This window comes from Candoia aspera, chromosome 6 (genome assembly GCF_035149785.1).
Source record: "Candoia aspera isolate rCanAsp1 chromosome 6, rCanAsp1.hap2, whole genome shotgun sequence".
Taxonomy (NCBI): Eukaryota; Metazoa; Chordata; class Lepidosauria; order Squamata; family Boidae; genus Candoia; species Candoia aspera.
The window spans coordinates 80,562,584-80,582,938 of record NC_086158.1 but is presented as its reverse complement, the minus strand read 5'-3'; the positions used below and the strand labels follow the sequence as shown (position 1 = coordinate 80,582,938).

At 41.1% G+C, this 20,355-nt stretch overlaps 1 protein-coding gene across 1 annotated transcript in view; it reads right to left on the bottom strand.

Moving 5' to 3' along the window:
• Nucleotides 1–16,481, bottom strand: part of ADAMTS14 (ADAM metallopeptidase with thrombospondin type 1 motif 14) — a 67,651-nt gene extending 51,170 nt beyond the window's left edge. Inside the window, exons 1-4 of the mRNA XM_063307512.1 lie at nucleotides 16,334–16,481; nucleotides 13,433–13,818; nucleotides 6,823–6,979; nucleotides 5,141–5,331 (exon numbers count right to left, since the gene is read on the bottom strand). Of these exons, the coding sequence (XP_063163582.1) occupies nucleotides 5,141–5,331; nucleotides 6,823–6,979; nucleotides 13,433–13,818; nucleotides 16,334–16,424 (825 nt within the window). The 5' untranslated portion in view covers nucleotides 16,425–16,481. The remainder of the gene's footprint in view (nucleotides 1–5,140; nucleotides 5,332–6,822; nucleotides 6,980–13,432; nucleotides 13,819–16,333) is intronic.
• Nucleotides 16,482–20,355: the final 3,874 nt, after the last annotated feature.

The window sequence follows — 20,355 nt, the reverse complement described above, 5'->3', positions numbered from 1 at the left end:
TATAGAGAACTTTTAGCCATTGGGTTCCTATCATATTTGTATTTTATCACATACTATATTTATTCTATTGTTTTGTAGGGTTTTCATCTACGTTTTATTGTAAACTGCCCAGAGTCCCTTTTCTGGGGAGATGGGCGGTGATAAATTTGATAGATAGATAGATAGATAGATAGATAGATAGATAGATAGATAGATAGATAGATAGATAACTTTGGCAATGTGACCATTTAAAAGAAACCTTGCTTAGATCCATCCTACAGTGATTTTCTCCAACTAAACCACAAATCAAAGGCAACTAAGTGCCATGGAACCACTTTCATTGGAATATCCCTGGGGGAATATGAAAAACAAACTACATTCTGTATTCATTGATGGGTTTCCAGTGGAGGTCTCACGTGACTCCTTTGACGACACAACACAACACCTAGAAACCTCTGAAAGACATCTGAGCCCCCTTGCTATTAATGCTGTGGTTTCTGCTCACCCAGGATGCTAGTTTGTCAGTTCCTTTCTTCTTACCATCTGATAGGAGAGGGCTCTAGCCTCTCCGCTTCACTCTTGGTTTGAGCTAACAGGATTAGTGTCCATCTGTGTGGCCTTGGTCAGGTTGCAATTTATATTTGCAGGCATCATTCTGATGAATTCTGAACATGGTTTCGCTCCTCCCTCTACAAAAATGCAGGGCACTTGGTTTAAGCGTGCATTCCATGAACATATTTCCCCTTTGAGGAAGAAATGCAAAGCAAAGCCAAGCCTAAACAAACAAAAAAATAACCCAGGTTGTTTTTGAGTAAAGCTAACATCTAGCATTGTGTATTCCCTCTACCAATCTCCTTCGTGCAATGGCCTGTTTTGGCATGTGGAGCTTTTATACAGAAATGTTAAGATTTTCAAGAACTATTTTATTTTTCCATTCTATCCAAGGAGATTTTTTTTAATGGATCAAATGTTAGAATTTGTTGTTATGTACAATTAAAAACACAATTAAAATGAAAATACAACACAAAGCCATTTTCAACAGTTGTAAGAGGTGAAATGCCACATGAATTTAGGCTAGATTCCCAAAAAATCAACAAAATAAATTTCTAATATTATTTTCAAAGTAAATATTGAGATGCCCCACAAATGCCTTTGGAAATGTTTATCTAGTACTTGGTTACAAACAATCCAACAACAACAACAAAAAAGGATGTATTTCTGAAGGGAGGCTTAAACCAGGTGACAGAGCACATGCTTTACCTATAAAAGGGTCAAAAGTCAGGTTTTTGACCCTTTATAGGCAGGACTGAATTCTTGCAAAACTGCTGCAAATCATGGAATAGGGCTGTGCGATGTTTCATGTTCAAAGGCAAAAAGGTGCTTCAGAGCATTTGTACTTCTATCTACAATTCCATAAACCAAACAGATCTTTTTCCTAAACCATGTTTCAGCTGCAGAAGTTGTAGCTGCTTTAAAGCATTTCAGACAGGAACTGTGTTTATGCCCCACTTGCTCTGAAGCACCATTTTGCCTTCAAATCCAAAGCACTGCACAGCACTAATATTAAGCTAGATGGATCTTCTGACTTAGTAGCTTCCTTGATCATTAGTGAATTGATATCCTTCGATAATTAGTGGATTGAAGATTAATACTTGGTAGAGGCTCCATCTCCTAGAGAAGCAGCCTCATTCAGTTGTTGGGCATGCTGTTAAGTTAGTGTGAGAAGAGTCTCTGTGCTTTTGTTGCACTATTTTCCAAAAATAAACTTCCTAATAAACAAATCTGATGGGAATCAGAAAAAAAAAAGCCTTGTAACTCAGGAAGAACCAGAGCAATGTAGCAGTGTCACAATTTAGTAAAGGGGAACTTCACCAAAGTACTTATAAAGGAACCAACATGCAGGCCACACAAGGATTTAAAACATTCTGAATTGCACTCAGAACACTGGTTGTCAGTCCACTACTCTCAACATCAACAGTGGTAGGTTTCCATAAGCTTTGATCTGCTGAGCTGAATGTGGCAGACACGTCTTCTAAATGCTTTTCAATATACCTTGAACAATTACTAATTAATAAAAATAATAAAAAATGTTTTTCAAGGGCAGCTCCACATTATCTCAGAAATCTTCAAAGCAACTTTACCATCTTCTCCATAGGACCATATGCAGGGAGGGAGGAGCATGATGGCTAAACATGGCTTAATCATAGGCACAGGTTGTATTTACACAACTTGCTTGACTTGGTTATGGGGTTAAGTCATTTTCTAGCTTTGTACAATATATTGAAACACAGAATTGTGAATTTGGAAGAAACTGTTTAGGACATTGTGCTCACCGTACATTAACCAAATGGCTTGGATTCACACAACATATGAAGCCACAAAAACACTAATCAAAGGCAATCCTAACTTTGCTAGTCTTTGCCTGGCCTAGTCAAAGCAGAACCACAATTTTAACTAGGGCGATTATGCTCACTCACCAAGTCTAACCAGTATCTACGACATACTGAGTTGCCTATTAGTACCTCTGTCACCTTTTATTCGGTCTCGTGTGTGTTTTTAAAAGAAATCTGTAAGTTATATTCTGTAGTTATTTTAGCAGCAAGAAAAAGCAAAGGCAGACTTGTCAGATTCTGAGGAAAGCTTCTTCAGAAGCTGCCAAGGATCAAACAAATGCCTTTTGAAACACCACTGCCCTCTGGGTGACATAACCACTTAATGGGAATCCAGCCTAAAGACAAGCTTCTGAAAAGATCACCAGCATTGATGGATAACTAACTAAGGAGGCCATGAAGCTGTGGGTGTTCCTCACCAAGCCTGCCAGAGATTTGACAAGGTTGCGAAAAGAAAGTCTCAGAACCAGAAACAGGAACAAAACAAAAGGAAAGGAAAAGACTTGCCTCAAAGCTAGCAAAGGAGATAATGGTTTGGTAAACTATTCATTTTGCATATTAGGCAAAGGTCATGTTTTCCCTCATTAAGCTCTCTGACAGAGATTTTTCCATTCCAAAAGGCAGCTGCACCTCTCTTTCAGGACCCTCCCCTGTAACATCCTGAATACTGACAAAGTGAAATGCCTTCCCCACTCAGCGTAACCCATGAAATGGAGGTGGAAATAAAGGTTTGGATTCAGCTTGACCATTTTGGGCTCCTCATGCCATCATCCACCAATGGAGGGTGGAGGAGACATCATAACAACAGCCAGCATTGCAGGACAGGGAACCTAAGAGTCATGGAGAGGGAAAACCCATTTATGGTTCAGATAGGATTAATAATCAAAGAAATGCACGTTGAAGGCTAGATTTAAAGGTTATCTCAAATATGATGTTTATATGTACACAAGATGTTTTTGGGTTGAGGTTTATTCTATGAAGCCTTTCTCAACCTTTTGACCCTGGAGGAACCCTTGAAATATTTTTCAGGCCTCGGGAACCCCTGAACATTCAGGCTCAAATATAGGCCAAAAGTTACAAAATTATTATATTTGTTTCATGCGTAGGCCTGTATATATGCACTAACGGTGTTCTTAAACTGAAAATAATGAAACTTACCTCTTTAATGTGAAGTTGCCCAAATTTGAAATAATTTTTTAAATAAATCCTGATCTCCCAGGGAACCCCTAGTGACCTCTCAGGGAACCCCAGGGTTCCACGGAAGCCTGGCTGAGAAACCCTGGGCTAGTGTATCACATCATCTGAATACATGAACAGGTAACCAAGTGGACCGTTTTGCACAGGCAGAAGTGCATGTTTTGTGCACAGACTTTTTATGACATGTGACTATTCCAAGCAGCCAGGAAGAAGCAAGCTAAGGCAAATCTTGGTCTCAAATAAACACTTATATTCCATTACACTTGCCTTTCTGACACATGTTCACGAAAAGCATCCATCCTGACAAGGTAGTGAAAGCAGCATCATTTGTTTTAATTGCTGTGTTGGGAATTCTGACATTAAAACACTATTGCTTCAAGCTGGTCCAGCATTTCACTCTTTTTAGCCTGCAAAAGGCCAACTTTTAGTGTTTAAAACTGTAAAGACAACTCACTGGGTAATGCAATGCAACAATAAATATTGCGATATAAAGTAGCATCTATAATAAAAGGAGTACTCCATACCAAACAAAACAAAAATCCCAACACTACAACCCCATTAAAAAAAAAAAGCAGCTCAGGAAAAGCCATGCAAAAGAAATTAGTCTTCAGGGTATTCCTGAAGAAACCGAGACCCCAATCAGCCAACAGAGAGAGAAGCTCAAAAAGATAGCACTTAGAAAAATAACCAACCTCCTTGCAGATTTATTTGAAATACAGTATTACTTTTCTACATATACTTTCAATATCTACAAGAAAAAAATGAGGGATGGCACTTGTCGATGAATTCTCCCCTCCCTTGACTCCTTACTTTACTGAAATCTTTTAAAATCTTAAATAAATCATTTTGGGTATTAACTAGGCAAGAAACTATATTGCCTAATAAATCAAATGAATGCCATGGACAACAGCCGAATAGTCCATCGGTTTTCATACACTTTCATATACAGTAGGTTGAAAAAAAGTCATACCCATGGCCACCCACCCAAAATCTGCTCATCACTCACCCCCAGAATTGCATACAGTATTTATATTATAACCCCATTTAAACATTTTTTAAAAGAGTACAAATCCTTGTTCTATGACTAAGGCTATAACTGCTCCAAAACATTTAAAGCTCTTTTTAATATCTTCCATAAAACTATCTTACAAGCCTGTTATCCTTCAGTGAAGTAGATCCTTTCCTCATAAATTCTAACTTCTATAAAACATCTTCACCAACTTTTTTGTGTATTTTGGAGTACAAACTAGGTATCCAATTTTTCAGGTGGCATGGCCAACATGTTCCGGGAACAGCACATGTTTTGAGGGCATCAGGGAAGGCTGTTATGCATAATACCACATTGTCATGCTATGCTTCAAGATATTACGTTATGTACTGTGACTTCATCCTGGGTACACTGATTCTTAGGACCCACATCTGGACTCTTATGTGGGCAATTAATGTGGAAACTTTCCCTGACAGTAATACCAGGAAGGCTGTGTGATCACATCCAGTCAGTGACTAGGCCCAATCTCCTTTTGCTCTCTTTCCCACCCCTGCAAGACAAGAAACACAAGATGAAAGAGCCTCACTATGTTCATAAGGGTGAGAACATAATTCTGGACATGATCCTTCCCATGGAACCGTACAACCGAATCATCCACAGCCAACAGGACCTCTATATTGTAGTCATCCTTCTTTGCATGCCGCCTTTTCCTATCTGCTTCACCAATCTGATCTTCAATCAGATTCAGAGTTTGGGGCAGCTGACCCAAGATGAAATCTGGAGTTAGGAAAGTTAAAAACAAATTACAGCTTAAGAAATGAATGAAATAGGGTCACTTTAATAAGCATGCCAGTGTCTCTAAAATGCATTATTCCATAACACGTGCACACACGCACAAATGCAAGCACTCAAACTGCAATATACTGTATATATGGCATATACTGTGGTTTGATTTAATACATTATATGAATGCAGGCAACATGAGTTATTCAACAAACCATGGCTAAAACAAACCACAACTTAGCACAATGGGAAAGATAACACAGTGTGTATTTAAATGCTATGAATGGGTCTACCACAATGATATTTGCATGAAGTGTCAACCAATACCAAAGTATATTTAGGTTTTGATATAATTGCTCTAATGTCCTTGGAGGTCTTAAGTATCAAAATTTTGGGAAGAATAGAGAATCAGTTAAAGCAACATTTACAATATGAATCTGAAAGGTAGAAAGTTCTGAGCACTTTAGCTAGAACAGATGCTAAGACATAATTGGATGCTTGCAGCATCAGAGACAAGATTAATAGTCACACTGCCTACTTTTATGATGTTCTGCTTGCCAATTTGATAATAAAGCTACAAATACTAGACAAGTCTACAGTATTCTCTCATCTAAAGATGGAACCTTAGACACCTTCCATCCTCAGACTGGATGGAAGTGCTAAGGATGGAACCTGGATCCTTTCCTCCTTGGCACTGCCTGCCCTCTCCTTTGCTTCCCATGCTGATCGGAATTACCTTTTTCCAAACCAGTACAAAAAAATCAGGAAATTGCCCGACATAGATTGACATCTTGGAGTCGCGGATAGGAGAATTAATCTTTTTGCTCCTGCCATGACCTCAAATCAGGGAAACACCTACCATTTGCAATATTCAAAGAAGCTTCATTGAAAATTGTAAACGTGAGTGGAGTGATACCGATCAGTGAGGGCAAAGCTTAAATCCTTCTAGACTCTGCAACAAGGGATTGAGGCTAATGGATAAATATCAAGCACTAAAGCAATCGGATGACAAGAGTATAATTTTTAACCTACAGGTTTCCTAAGCCATAGTTTTTTTAGCTATAGTTTGTTGAGTAAGTCATAACTGGCATGAAAGCCAGCTGGGTCAGCCACTCCCTCCCTCAGCCCAACCCAACTCACAGGGTTGTTGTGGGGAAAATACAAGGCAGGAGCAACCCAAAACAAAGGTGGGATAAACATTTAAAAATAATAAACAAATACGTGGCTGGATTCACACATCATATATAGCTATAAATGGTGCTTTGCAAACCACAGAGCTAGGTTTACACAACATGCTATACCAAAACCAAATAAACTATAAATTTCTGTCAATGTTTCTTTGCCCTGAGTCACTCAAGGAACAGGTATACCTTCTTTGGGGAGCCCAGCTGGAGCTGATGCTATACAGACTGAGACCGCACATGAATTTTGTACAAGTACCTAAATAAGATGAATGCATCATTGTGTCTGTTTCTTCAGTCATACCTTCATTACGATAGTCTGTGAATGCTTCTGTTCTCTCCTGCTTGATAGCAGACCTGCGGTAGACCACGTGAGCTCTCCCATCCTCTTCTTTCTCCCTCTGCCCTCTCTCCAGAGGCTCAATGAAAAATTCGCCATTGTCTGTTCGAATGAGACCAGCCTGGAAAACCACAGAGTAAAAGAAGGAAAGAAAAATAAGAAGTTAAATATTGTCAGGATGCATAGTATCAGGAATGTTAACTTTTCTTCTTGTCCTCCCCTCCAGTTCATTTGTTTATGAACCACATAAGTCAATTAGAATACTTCTGTGAATTCCTCAATCTTGAAAGCCAGTCTAAGTTGCTTTCTGCCCCTCTTATACTACACAAAATCAAGGTATGGTTATTTTGAGCTTATTTATTTAAATTTATTTGCAGTCCTCCTAATCTGCAATTTTATGCCTTTCCCAAGGTCACTCTAAATTCCTTTACACAACTCAATTGATTTGCTGCTGTAAGTGATCAATCATAACCTACCATGCAGAATTCTTTTCAAATGAGCAATTACATTTATCTTTGACAAAGGAATGTCCCAACTCCTCCTATCTTTGCAACACAAAAAAAAAGGTAAAGACACCCTCAAGTCACCTTGATGGTTATATGGACCTAATTATGATGCAGTTTTCTTGGCAGCAAATAGAAATCAGTTGTTCTCTAGGATTTTTTTTATTGCCCAATTTAGCCTACAATCTAGCCTGGGATCCACTGATGGCCTTCCATGTACTAATCAAGCCAGGTACTTTCAAGATTTTCAAAGTCTAAGCAGGATTAACCAGACGTTTGCCACTTACTGACATCTGCATCAAAATACCAAGCCAAATAGTGTGAATGTGCACAAATCCTAAAATGGAGTTGTACATATACAATGATTATAAGCCATCTTTAAGATAGGAAACCTATCTTTAAAAAGCAGAGACCACCTGTGTTCAAGTCGTCTCCCATTTGATGAGGACCTTATGCCCATCTCCAGAACTTCTTCTGAAATGAAAAGCTATGCTTTGTGCCAGTAGACCAGTAGCACAAGCAACAATATACAGTTGCTCAGGGTGAAATGTATGTTCAGAGGCACCAGTATCATTATATTCTGAAAGGTGTGCTCTTAGAACTCTGTGAATTATTTCAGCTGCAGCCAGGACACGACTTCCAGATCAAATCTCACCATGCTATAAAACCATCCTATACACATTTTAAACCACGCATATACATTTACTTAATAATATTCATTATGATTCTATCTCCACAAATCCCCTTGGGTAGACTAAACACCGTCAGAATAAAATAGGTCTAAAAATAATCTTCCTAAAGAATATATTACCATATAATTTTATTTAAATTCAAGAGTTTGAACCAAAAAGATTCCACTTATTAACATTTATTCTTGGAACAGTGTCTGTTTTTCACTTGTATACACATTCAACACTGCTATTTCTCAGTACTTTTTAGTTTAACTTTTTTTTTCAAGAAGAAAAATAGGACTAATGTATATTATTGAGTCTGAATGGCATAAACCAAAACAGTTTCTCAAATGATGATTTTTGCTACTGGATAATCTACCCATTAAGTTTACAACTTCCACTGGATGCTAGATGTTATTAAAAAATAGCAAGTAATAGAATGCCTAGCAAATGATACAAACAATGCCTGGCACAGCCTGCTGAGATCTTGTTTCACATGCCAATGTGCTTTGCAGGCAGGCCATTTCAGAACACAGACAGTACTCTAAATCAGTTTGCAGATTCTGTAATCCTTTCTGGAATATTTTGCAACCCTGAACTCACGATTCTTTAAGATTTGCCAAACATTTTTACAACAGAATCGGAAAAGTCAGAAGCCCTTCTGCATCATCTTTCTTTGCCAAGGTTCTGCCCAGCTTGAACCTAGAAGAGACATTCCTGAAGAGAAATCCAGCAGTTGAGAGGCTGGAAGAATCTGATACTGAATCAAGGCAGCTCAAACACGGGAATCTTGCCAGCTAACTACTGTAATCTCAAAGCCACCTTCCGTGCCAAATCCTCCTGATACTTGCAGATGCTGTCCAAGCAAAATCTGGGGGAAGTTCTGAGTTAGCACATGACTGTGCATTTGGCTGCCTGGAAGTTTTATCTCCAGAATTCCCACTGAGAGGAAAGAGGAATCAGGATATTTAGTTGTAAACAGTGATCCAACAGTGTCCGTGACAAGAACAACCGGCAACAAATTTATTGGAGACTTTCTTGCATTAACATTTCCCTACTGAGCTACTTTGCTGAGGTCCTACTTCCACACAAGATGCCGGGCATTGGCCAATGGAATAAGAAGATGTTTCCCCAGATGTTGTGATGCTGCAGATGCTTACGTAAGAGTCCTATTCTGTCATCCTTATCATTTGAACAATTTATACTTCATTATGGAAGAAGTTATCCAAGCCAATATGTGACAACAGATGTTGCTATGAGTGAATACACTTTGGAAATAGTCAAGGTTTATGAAATTTGAAAGCAATTCCTAAAGGCACTTCTCAAAGCCAGACACCACAGCATCACTGCTTCCTTTCTAGAGGACAATCAGTTAGTTTGTTAAGAAAATTTAGAAGATTAAGATAAAATTGTTTCAGCTACAGCTCTAACTATTGAAAAAAGAAGGGGTGTTATGGATTGAGACTGTAAGGTACAGAAGGTTTTATTTATAAAAATGCCCTAAACTTAAATTAAATTACAAAACTCAAGGTTTCCTTGAGTTTTAACCTTCACCAATTGTCTGATGGATACACGGCAGCGGAATCAACCAGCTAGAAATATCTTCTAATAATCTTCTAACAAGAAGTCAAACAATTTTACATAAACATTATCCATACCATTATGGATGTAATTACTGTCCTTTCTAGTATCTTCTCAAATAAATTAATTGAAAAGGAGGAAAAGAGAATGGAACTCTCCAGAAGGGAAAATCTGGCACTGAAACATAATACAACTGGTAACACTGCTCACTTCTTGAGGATAAGGTTCTTGATCTGTCCTCAAGAAGTGTAATTACAGAAAAATGCTCCATTGTAACTTTATCAGTCAGATAAAGAGGATCTGGAACCACACAATTAATGTTTTCAAACATCACAAAAGTCAGTCCAAATTTATTATTGCCCAGTAAGGGACTATTCCCATTTGTACCTACTCATAGCATAAACATACCCTGCACACATCTGTTTTCTGCTGTGTCCCATGATGATGCCTACATCTTGTTCCCAGTCCATGAGTGAGACAGTCTTAAGCTGCCCTTAACTGTGCTGATGTTAAGCAATCTTTTACCCCTTATTCTGACAGCATCCAAGGGCAGCCTCTAGAGGTGTTAGCCTTTTTTACCCATTTTCTTAGAGGGATATTAGTGACTGGCAGAAGAGACAGGATAAAGTCCTCAACAGGGACAGTAAATTTTATACCAATATTCCAATATTGTTTTCTGATGATTCAAGGATGAGCGAAAAGCACTTCAAATGAGTAGTGGGATAGGCCTTAAACAAATTCTTTATAGTGTTTTACCTCCTTATTAACAGAAGGCTGAGCCTCATTCAAGCCAACAGAGAAAGCAATTCAAGCTTCCCATCCAAATGGGCTAAAGTAAAATGAAGAGGTTAAAATCTGATGGGAGCATTTTCATGAACCAGTTTAGTGTTAAATTAAATTCAGCTTTAATTGTACATTTTAAAGTTCTATTTCCATGAACCCCTAATTTAATTAACGCGTGTTGTTACCATTCACAATTATGCTTTGATCCAATTCAAGTTTTACCACACTTGCACCAACTAAATTAAGTATAGATACAGATCTCCTTCCTTCCACATGTGTGTCTCCTCCACCCCATCTCTTTTCCTTTTTTGATGCATCTCTTATATTTTAAGTCTGAGAGCAGGGGATGTTCTATTAATGTGTTCTAGAACAATACTATGTAAACTAAACTTTAGATAGAAGGAACACAAACCATCACTTCCATCAAACTGGAAACATGGACATCTGAATTTTGCCGCAGAAACATGGATGAACGCCAATTTCTCCACAGAAGTATGTTGACCTCGCAGCAACAGGATTTGCAAAAGGATGAATGTGGTGCTAGGAACAAAGTGACCAGACAATCCCCTTTAACGTAGATCAAAGCCATCAAATGCTAGTCTAATTTTACTGCTGTTGCTATCCAGAAAATCAAGCTGATTGTTTGGCCAAATGGCAGCTTGTCCAAACTATGCTCCAGAAGTCTCTACCTAATGAAAGCTAATTTAAAATTCCACATCTATATCACAGATAATTTAAGACAACTTAGATCCCGCATGAAAATATAGTAAGACCACATCTCCTGCAACTCCTATACAGAAATGCCACTGCTCTTTTCCATCTACAAACACAAAAATACTTTATATGTGTAAAGAAATGAAGTTGAAGATTGTATTATTTCTTTATAGGAAACAGAAGGGGGAGTCCTCTAAATCAAGAGGATTTGGATGATCTCCTCTGCCTAATCTATGTATGTTCAAAGTCACACAAGATAGTAAGCAAAGTGTAAAATTATTTCCTCAAAATCCAGTTTAAATCCTAACCTTCAATATTTCTATTTGTTCTAGCACACCACTCTATTTCATCTATCAAGTTTGCCAAAACCATTACTTTTATGGCTATCGTTCTTAGAAAGCAGATGGCCAACAGTAATTTTGCATGCCAAGATGAGGGAGCATTTATGGCAAAGTCTATTAGCCAGCAGATATTTTAAATGACTAGGACTGTAGCATGGCTTACAGTACAGGTTTGCATGCAAAAGATCTCACACTAAATCCCCTGCATCTTCACAAATGTTAGGAAAGGTACTGGTGGGAATTGCTAAAGAATTGCTGCAAACCAGTGGTATAAAGTAACTTCTCATCTTCCCTGTCTAAAACATACCTGCAATTCTAAAAACATAATAAAATGCTTTTCCCCCACCCTCATCATCACTGCCAAAATCCACTTATTTGTTTGATCTTCAACCTGGAAATCGTTCAGGGAATAAAATTCAGCAGATTTCTGGGCAATCAAATGAAACATATGGGATACAAGAAAAAGTTAGGGTGTTGATAAGATGACCTACAACAAACAACTGATAGAGGAGCAGAGGAAACATTTTTTTGTTTTGTTTTTTCCAAATTGGAACAAGATTTACTCGCTTTTGGTTCGATGGGAATTACAACTTCTAATTCCTAAAACAGTTTGGAAGATTTGGTCCATGTGCATAATTATATGACTGAAAAGTATAAAAAACATTTTCCCCATATATGCTGCATTTAACTGTTGATTGCCACCTGATCTTTTACCTTCAAAGGGAAACCACTCTTTGTATTTCTATTTTTATTTCAGATGCAGTATAAAGAGATGAAAATTTTTAAAAGAATAAAAAACAGCTTGCATATTTCTACCAGGCAAGTGAATGCTTGCCCAGATAAAACCAGCCAACGTACTTCTGGATGATAATCAGACTTTACTTTGGCACACTCTGGAGGGAAAGAAGTTCCAAAATTAATGATTAGCCAATGTTAACATCCCGATGTTAGTTTTACTGTCGGGACAACTCTATTTCCTCCAGTCCTGAACAAGCCTCTACATATTAATATAAATATAGTTATAGCAAAAGTTTTTATTATCCAGTAAGAGGCCTGTAGAAAAGTAACTTCAGTACAACTTGCCCCACCCTAGGATATCAATGATTTATTCTACCTTTCAGAGACTCTTTTCTGGTTAAAAAAAAATAGCTATCTACGAATATGTATCAATCGACTAATATTAAGTCTCTTGATTGACTAATATTACCTAAGTAATATATATGGTAACTAAACGGTTTGAGTCAGAAAATTATTCAGAGCTAAAGATCTGATACACAAAATCTCAGGAACCTTGATACTCACTGAAGTTCCTTAAGTTATTAAGGTGAATACATGGCTACAGTCCAAATTTATTTAATATTAAGTATTCCATTATCATATCAAGTGGAATCAGGAAGGCTACCCAGTGGCTAAGCTGATACTTTTATCTATTAAGCAAGAATGCGCTAAAAATAGGATAATGCTTATGGAAAACTCAATTTTCCAATTCCCTTGGGGGGAAAAAAATGTCCATATATTTTGATTAAATGGAGAGAAGGAAACCTCAGGGAACTCCAGATATAGAGAGGGCAAAACATAGCCATGGAAAATGAACAAAAAGGATCAGGTATTTCCTGGTTGACTATGCAATGGAAAATAAACTTCAGTTGCCAAGAAAATAGCCAAATTTCCCAAAAAGGCCTTTTAATACCCACTTAAGGCCCACTTTAATACCAATAATGGGGACCTGGAAAATGTGGTGTGTGAGATTTTGACAAGATACTGCCATTCTTAAAATATGTTGCTTCTTGTGCTAATCTTATTCTGCTCCCAGAAAATAATTCAATGTGCAATTGTTTCAAAGGTTGCATGTCTTTATTAGTGTATACATGGAATTTCTACTTGCAAAAGTCAGGATATAGTGATTGTGACCAGTACAAGAGGGAAGTCTAAAAATCTCTTTGATGACAAATAGAATGAAATGAAATTGCCTTTTGCTTACCAATCCATCGCAATTGCTAATAGCCACTGTGGCATCTGGCATGCCCGTGATGCCTCCTGTGAAAATGCATTCCTGCTTCAAGGGTTCCTGAAAGACTTCTCTGAAATCCTCTTGCCACTCAACTAATGCGCCAGGAGATACCAGCCTCTGGTTGGGCTTCAAGCGAAGATGCAGTTCCTTCCCCAAAACAGTAACATTGAAGAAGTACAAGTGATTCCCAGACATGCCTTGTCTCACGGGGATGCTGCGAACCATCCTGCGTCGACCTGAGTGATGTGGAGGAGCCAGTGAGTCAGACACCGTGTGTGATAGGAACCGTCCCTGGTGATCTGCACTGAAGGGCACAATCACATCATATTCACTTAGCTTTCCAGACAGGAGCAGCTCTAGTGGAAATAAATACAGATAGACAAACTTCAATACATTCAAACCAAACATCTTTTGCATGAGAAAAGAAGCCTTTCTTCCCAAAACATCTACACTTGTAACTCCAGCAACATGGAGCTTTGTTCATCAACTCTTCGCTTATAGCAAATCCTAACAAGGTTGTGTTTGCATGATGTCACTAAACCATATTTTAATTTAGCATGTGTGGCTAGTTTGTACTTCTGTATGTTACAGGTACGCAGGGAGAAAAAAAACTAAGATAAAAAAAGGGTGAATTCTGCAACCGGGATACATTAATGCAAATGTAGTAATTTGCAAAACTCATAAGTAACTATTTTTCCCTTCTTTACTCTGATTTTACTTCTCACTAGATATGAGGAAGAGTGATGTAAGCCTTTTGACCACTGAAAATACAAAACATGTATTCAACAAGGCACTGCTGCACACTTTAAAGCATATTTTCACATCGAAACCCTTTGCCAAAGCAAACCTTTATTGCACACGCTCCTGCTTTTTGAACTGAAAAAGTTCAGAAAGGTCCACCCTGCCCCCCAAAAATGCACTTTGCACTTTTTTTCTACGCCTATGCAGAACTGCACTCTATAGAGAGCGGTACAAGCATACAGCGATCACTAATGTTTTGGTGATGTATTGCATATTGTACAGACCTGGGAGAATGATGAAGAGATCGTGATTTGACTCTGATCTTTCACCCTCATTCTTATAGTGGCTGGGCATTCGTATAGAAAAATGTAAACGCCAGGCTTTGGTTTTCAAGCACGCATGTGCATGCACACAGACGCACACACACACAGTCTGGTAGCCACTACCTTTGACTTCCCCTACCCCTGGTGGAGGAGATTTGAAGTGAATAGGAACCACTGCTCCATCTCCAGTTGCAGAACAAAGTATTTCCTCTTACAAACTTCAGTTTGTCAAGCGAATACAGTATGTTCAACACAGCAGAAGAGAATCATGCTGACACACATTTACGCCACTTATATGCCTGGCTAACATCAAGCATCTAAGCGATTCATTCTGCAGTCCCCAAGTAACACAGAATGGAGATCCTCCAAAAGGGAGAAATCCTTTGAAATGAAATAGTGCATCAGCAAAATAGCAAACACCAAAAGACTTTGGAATAGAATCCTCTGCGTTCACAGCAGTTTCCAGTTTCTCATCCCAGCAAAACCAGGTATCTGCTGGGGCAGATATCACATGTCAAAAGAAGACTAATAGCCTCACACATTAAATAATACATACTAAGAAGATGATCAAAGATTTCCTTTATAAACAGAGTTCTCTTGATTGGCATGCCGCAGAACTCCTACTGTATATTTTGTTTTGCTTTATAGCCTACGGTCTTCCACATCAGGAAGGCACCACAAAGTTCTCTAAAGTGAGATCCACTCTACCTGTAACAAACTAACCTGGTAGAAGATACCAAAAAAAAAGTCAGCCCTTCCCATGAACCAACAGTCCAACTGAAGTCCATGAACCTGACTAGTGTGATCCTATATTTATTAAAAGAAGTTTAACACTACTGAGAAAATCTGACTGTAGAGACTGAAAAGTAACAACGAATGATCAAGTTTAAATCTGCTATTTATGTCCATGCCCAACTTGTAGCAGGGTTGATGGATGGATTTTTAAAATTTTCTCCCTTGTAATAGAAGGAAAGTTCTGTCTTCCTTTCCAGTTTAAAAGCATAAAATCAGGAAAGATAGAGTTTGGCAAATCAGACATAGCTTGAAATGGGAAGCTGGTTCCTAGAAATTTGTGGGCCAGTTGTAAAGAAAGGCTCAAATATCGAAACAGCGACATGTGGGAGACAGGGACTTGTCCCAGATCTACAGGGATCAAGGGGTATCATAGAATCATAGAGCTGGAAGGGATCTTGGAGGTCTCCTAGCCCAACCCTCCCACTCCCAGCCTGCGAACAGATAGGAGGTGATTTGTTCTTTGGGCAAAAAGGCAGCGTTCCAATTATATAGGCCCCCACCAACCCATGAACATTTAAACCAGTGTTTCTCGACCTTGGCAACTTTAAGCTGTGCGGACTTCAACTTGCAGAATTCCTCAGCCAGCAATGCTTAAAGTTGCCAGGGTTGGGAAACACTGATCTAAACTGGCTAGCAGTAGCAGGAGTTACGCTCATTGATACCTTGCCCCGGGAAGTTTAACGGGTCCGATTTTGCAGAATCGCACTGCCCCGCAACGGAACTCTGTCGCAGCCTAGAGGAACACGGTCCCCAGACGCCCGCACGCCCGCACGCCCGCTTGCAACGAAGCTCTTTTTCTCCAGCAAGCGGCTCCGCCAGATTTGGACCGAGATTCCACCCGGCGCTGCATCTCCCATCCGCGCCAGCAGACGGGGCAACCCGGCTTCTCTCCATCGGGGCGTCGCTCCCGCGCCCGTCCTCGGGGAAGCGTCTCTGCCGCCCACCCTGGCGGTCCCCTTCTCCCTCCCTAGCTACTCAGTCGCACCCCGAGGCCAGTCGGCGCCGTTCCTACCTCGGACTCTGGCTTCCCGGCCGGGGGCGAGCCAGCACCGCCGAGGCACCAACCAGGCGAGCATCATCACATAGAGAAGAAGAGAAGCCATCCGGGGAGGCTCGCGACGCGCTCTCCGGCCGCTCCAGAGCCCGGCGAAGCGAGAGAGCGGGGGGGGGGGGGGGGGAGGTGCCCCTTCCGATGCGCTGCTCCGGGACGCGAAGGGAGCCCACTGCGCCTCCGTCCCCGCTTCCTCCCTTGCCCCCCGCCGAGATGGCTGGACTCTCAGCAGGAGACCCGCGGGAGCCGAAGCCCGTCCGCCAGCTGGTCCACGGAGCCCGAGCCGGGACGCGTCCCCTCCATGCAACGCAACGCAACGCAACGCACTGCACCGCAAGGCGGCCGGGAGCGGAGGAGGCGCCGCTTTCCCGCGGCAAGGCTGGTGCCAGCTGGGGGGAGCCGAGGGGAGGGAGGGCCGCGCGCGCGCTCCTGGACGACCTCCTCTGAGCGACAGCCAGGACGGCAACCTGACCCGCGCGGCGGAGCGGGGGCTGGAGAGACCCCCCGCCGCCGAGAGAGGACTTTCCATTGCACGTGGCGCTTTCCCCGCGGCTCGGCTTGCCGAGGGCCAGCCCCGGAGCCAAGCCCCGCCCTCTGCCTGGCCGCCGCGCAGGAGCCCCGGGTGGTTTCGCCCGCGGTCCCAGTTTCGCCCGGGCGCTGGAGTGAGGACGTCGCGCTCTTCTCGCGCGTTCTTTTGCGCTGCTTCCTCGAGGGTAGTAAAGCCCGCTCGCAGGGTCCTACCTGCCCGCATCCCGTCCAGAAAGATGGTGGAGAAGCTCAGACCTTAATGCAACGCGGGGCAGGTTCCTCCGCACTGCTCCGAGGGGAGCAGCTGTGGCGGCGGCGTCTGCTTTTCCCAGCCAAGAGGTGTTGCTCCGGAGAACCGGAGTTCTTTACTTTCTGTAGTGCATCTACCCGGGGACGGTTTCTAGCATATAAGGATGCCTGGAACTGCCTAGTTTTCTAAACTATCTTTTGCCTGGGGTGGTGGGATGTGTGCCTAAGAGTCTGTAGATAAACAAGTCTCCCATTGTGATTTGTGATGATCACCCCATTGCAAATATATAGGTAGCCCTCACTTAATGACCATTCATTTAGTGATGGTTCAGACTTACGACAGTGCTGAAAAAATCAGCTTACAACCAGTGCTCACACTTATGACCCGTTCAGCAGCCCTGCAGTCATGTGATCACGATTTGGGCACTTGGCAACCAGTTCACATTTATGACCATGGCAGCATTGTGTGGTCACATGATCACCATTTTCAACCTTCCCGGTGGCTTCTGGAAAGCAAAATCGGGGAACCTCATAATATGCTTAATGGCCACATGGTTCACTTAACAACTGTGATTTGCTTAATGACTGCCACAAAAAAGTTTGTAAAATCAGGTCAGGTTCACTTAATGACTGTTTTGCTTAGCTACTGAAATTCTGGTCTCAATTGTGGTCATTAAGCAAGGACCACCTGTAGATGATGCCCACAGCCATTAGCTGGTTACTTCAAGTACCAGCCAGGGGACAGCACCTAGACCATCTTGGCTAAGCAAGAGGGAACCTGGTTAGTATTAGGATGGGAAAACACCAAGACATCTCAAAACTTTAGGCAAGTGGGAAGTGGACTAAACATCCCAGAAAAATGGTGTTCATTATGGAGGTAACGCTGTACCAGTTAAGTTAGAAAAGTCTCTTGATCTCTCTTCCCTGAGGGATCAAGTTCAGAGCAGTGTTTTCAAGGATCTTTCTTCCTTCTACAGAAGAGCCAAGACAGTCCTTTATGTGCTTATAATAATTTTGTTTCTACATGTGTCAAACTGGAACAAATGGTTGGCAACAACTGTTGCTCACATCCCAGGAGAGCACCTGAATGTACATCTGTTGCTGAAAATGGCGATGGTGCAGGCAGTTTACCTGCCCTCACCTCTAAAATAATTTCCTCCCCAATCATCAAGGAACCATGGGAATTGTAGTCCAACAATCCAGTGGACAATGGATTGGGGAAGACTGAGCAAAATCATTTTGTTGTTCATTATTTTGTTGTTGATTGTTCATTCCTTATGTGTGCTTAGAATTCCCTAAGTTCCAGGGAGAAAATCATGGGTAGCTTCAGTATCCTAAATCAGATTAAGGCCCAGGGTTTAAGAGTTTTAATCCTAGTTGGAGATGCCAGGGTTCAAACTTGGGTCCACAAACAATGTTGGAAAAGCTTTGGCTCAACCCTGCCAAGACCAAGTGGCTGTGGGTTTGGGGTTAATGGAACCTGCAATTGGAGAAATTCCATTCTTAAATCTGTGCAGCATTGCCTAGCCTTGCTTGGATTAAGTGTGCAATTTGGATTAACACCTCCTGCTTGAAGAGCCGGTGACAGCTGGCAGCCTTGCAGAATTTGGCCTTGTGCATCAATTGTACCACTTCCTGGATTGGGGATCACTCATGCCTTGGTCCCTTCCTGACTGGATTATTGCAATGCGGTCTACATGCCTTGGTCACTTCCCAACTGGATTACTGCAATGCGGTCTACATGGGGTTGTCCTTGAAACCCATCCAGAAGCTTCAATCATTCCAGAATGCAGTGGTGCAGGTAGTTATGAGCATCCTTCACTATGCCCACGTAACACCTCTATTCTGCAAGCTGCACTGCCTTCGAATAGGCTTCCTGGTGCAATTCAAGGTGCTGATTATCATCTATAAAGCCCTACATGACATAGGGCTGGGATACTTGCAGGACCGCCTGCTCCCCGGGGTATCTGCCCATCCCACAGCGAGGGTAGGCTCCAGGTCTCCTCACTGAAAGAATGTCATCTTAGGGAACTTAGGAGGAATTGCTTCTCATTGGTGTTCCCTGCCCTTTGGAATGATCTTCCCCCAACATATAGTTGGCCCCAACCCTGCAGGCCTTCAGAAAGGTGGTCAACACCCATCTTTTTCCACAGGCCTTGAGGTCAGGATGACTGGAGTTCCCAGTGTGAAAGATTTTAGGAGATTTCAGTTTGGATCACCTTGTTATTGTTCTACTGTTGCAAGTTTAATGAGATACGCTTTTTTGTATTGGTTGATTATGGTTTCTCTCTCTCTTTTTTCCCTTCTATTACTCTACCCAGAGTCATGTTTTCTGAGTTGGGGAAGCCCTGTAAATGCTTAAATAAATAGTGTAATCTGCCAGTGAGCTATAGTTCATCTAAAATAAACCACACCACAGGATGCTTGCAAGGAAGGAAAATGCTCTCCCTTCTGTATGACAGAGATCTTCCTTGTCATGTACAATTATGTGTTGAGACTTGACAACATCTGTTTTTGCACGATGCAAATCATGAGTAGTGAAGTATCATTACCATATGATCTTAAGTGCAAACAGTTGCATGGAGAGGAATAGTTGGAGAGGGAGATGTTCCTGGAATGCTAATAGGATTTTTGCAGCTCCTGAGGTTATGATTACCAAATTGGACAGTCAAAAATAAAACGTATGATGGCGTACTAAATATTTTATACATTTTATGGGTTGTAACTCTCCACAAGTAATTCTGATTAGAACCAGGATTTTATGAAAAAATCATAAAGCTACTTTCACCTGCTGTATACCATTACATTTGTTCAGGCCTTGCCATAGAACAACCTTTCCCCAAACTGATAACTCATGGACACGTTGGACTACATCCCCCATAATTCCAGTCTGCATGTTCCAAGACTGTGTGGATTGGATAACATAAATTGTAAGCCAAACCACATATAGGGGAAATCTGTGGGAGAGGTTGCTGTGGTGGAATGAAGGTTTCAAGTTCAGAATCTTAAAAATGGACCCATCAATCAAGCATCCAAAAGGATTTCAAGTTCCCTGCAAGGAGTTGCCACTAATACTGAAGAAAAACAATATGCTGCCCCATAGACTGCTAAAGTGCAAATTTTCCTTCCTATGAGAGACTAATGTATTATAAAACAGTTGAGGGCACTTTTGTAACATCCAAAAATTGAAATTCGGCACACGTCAC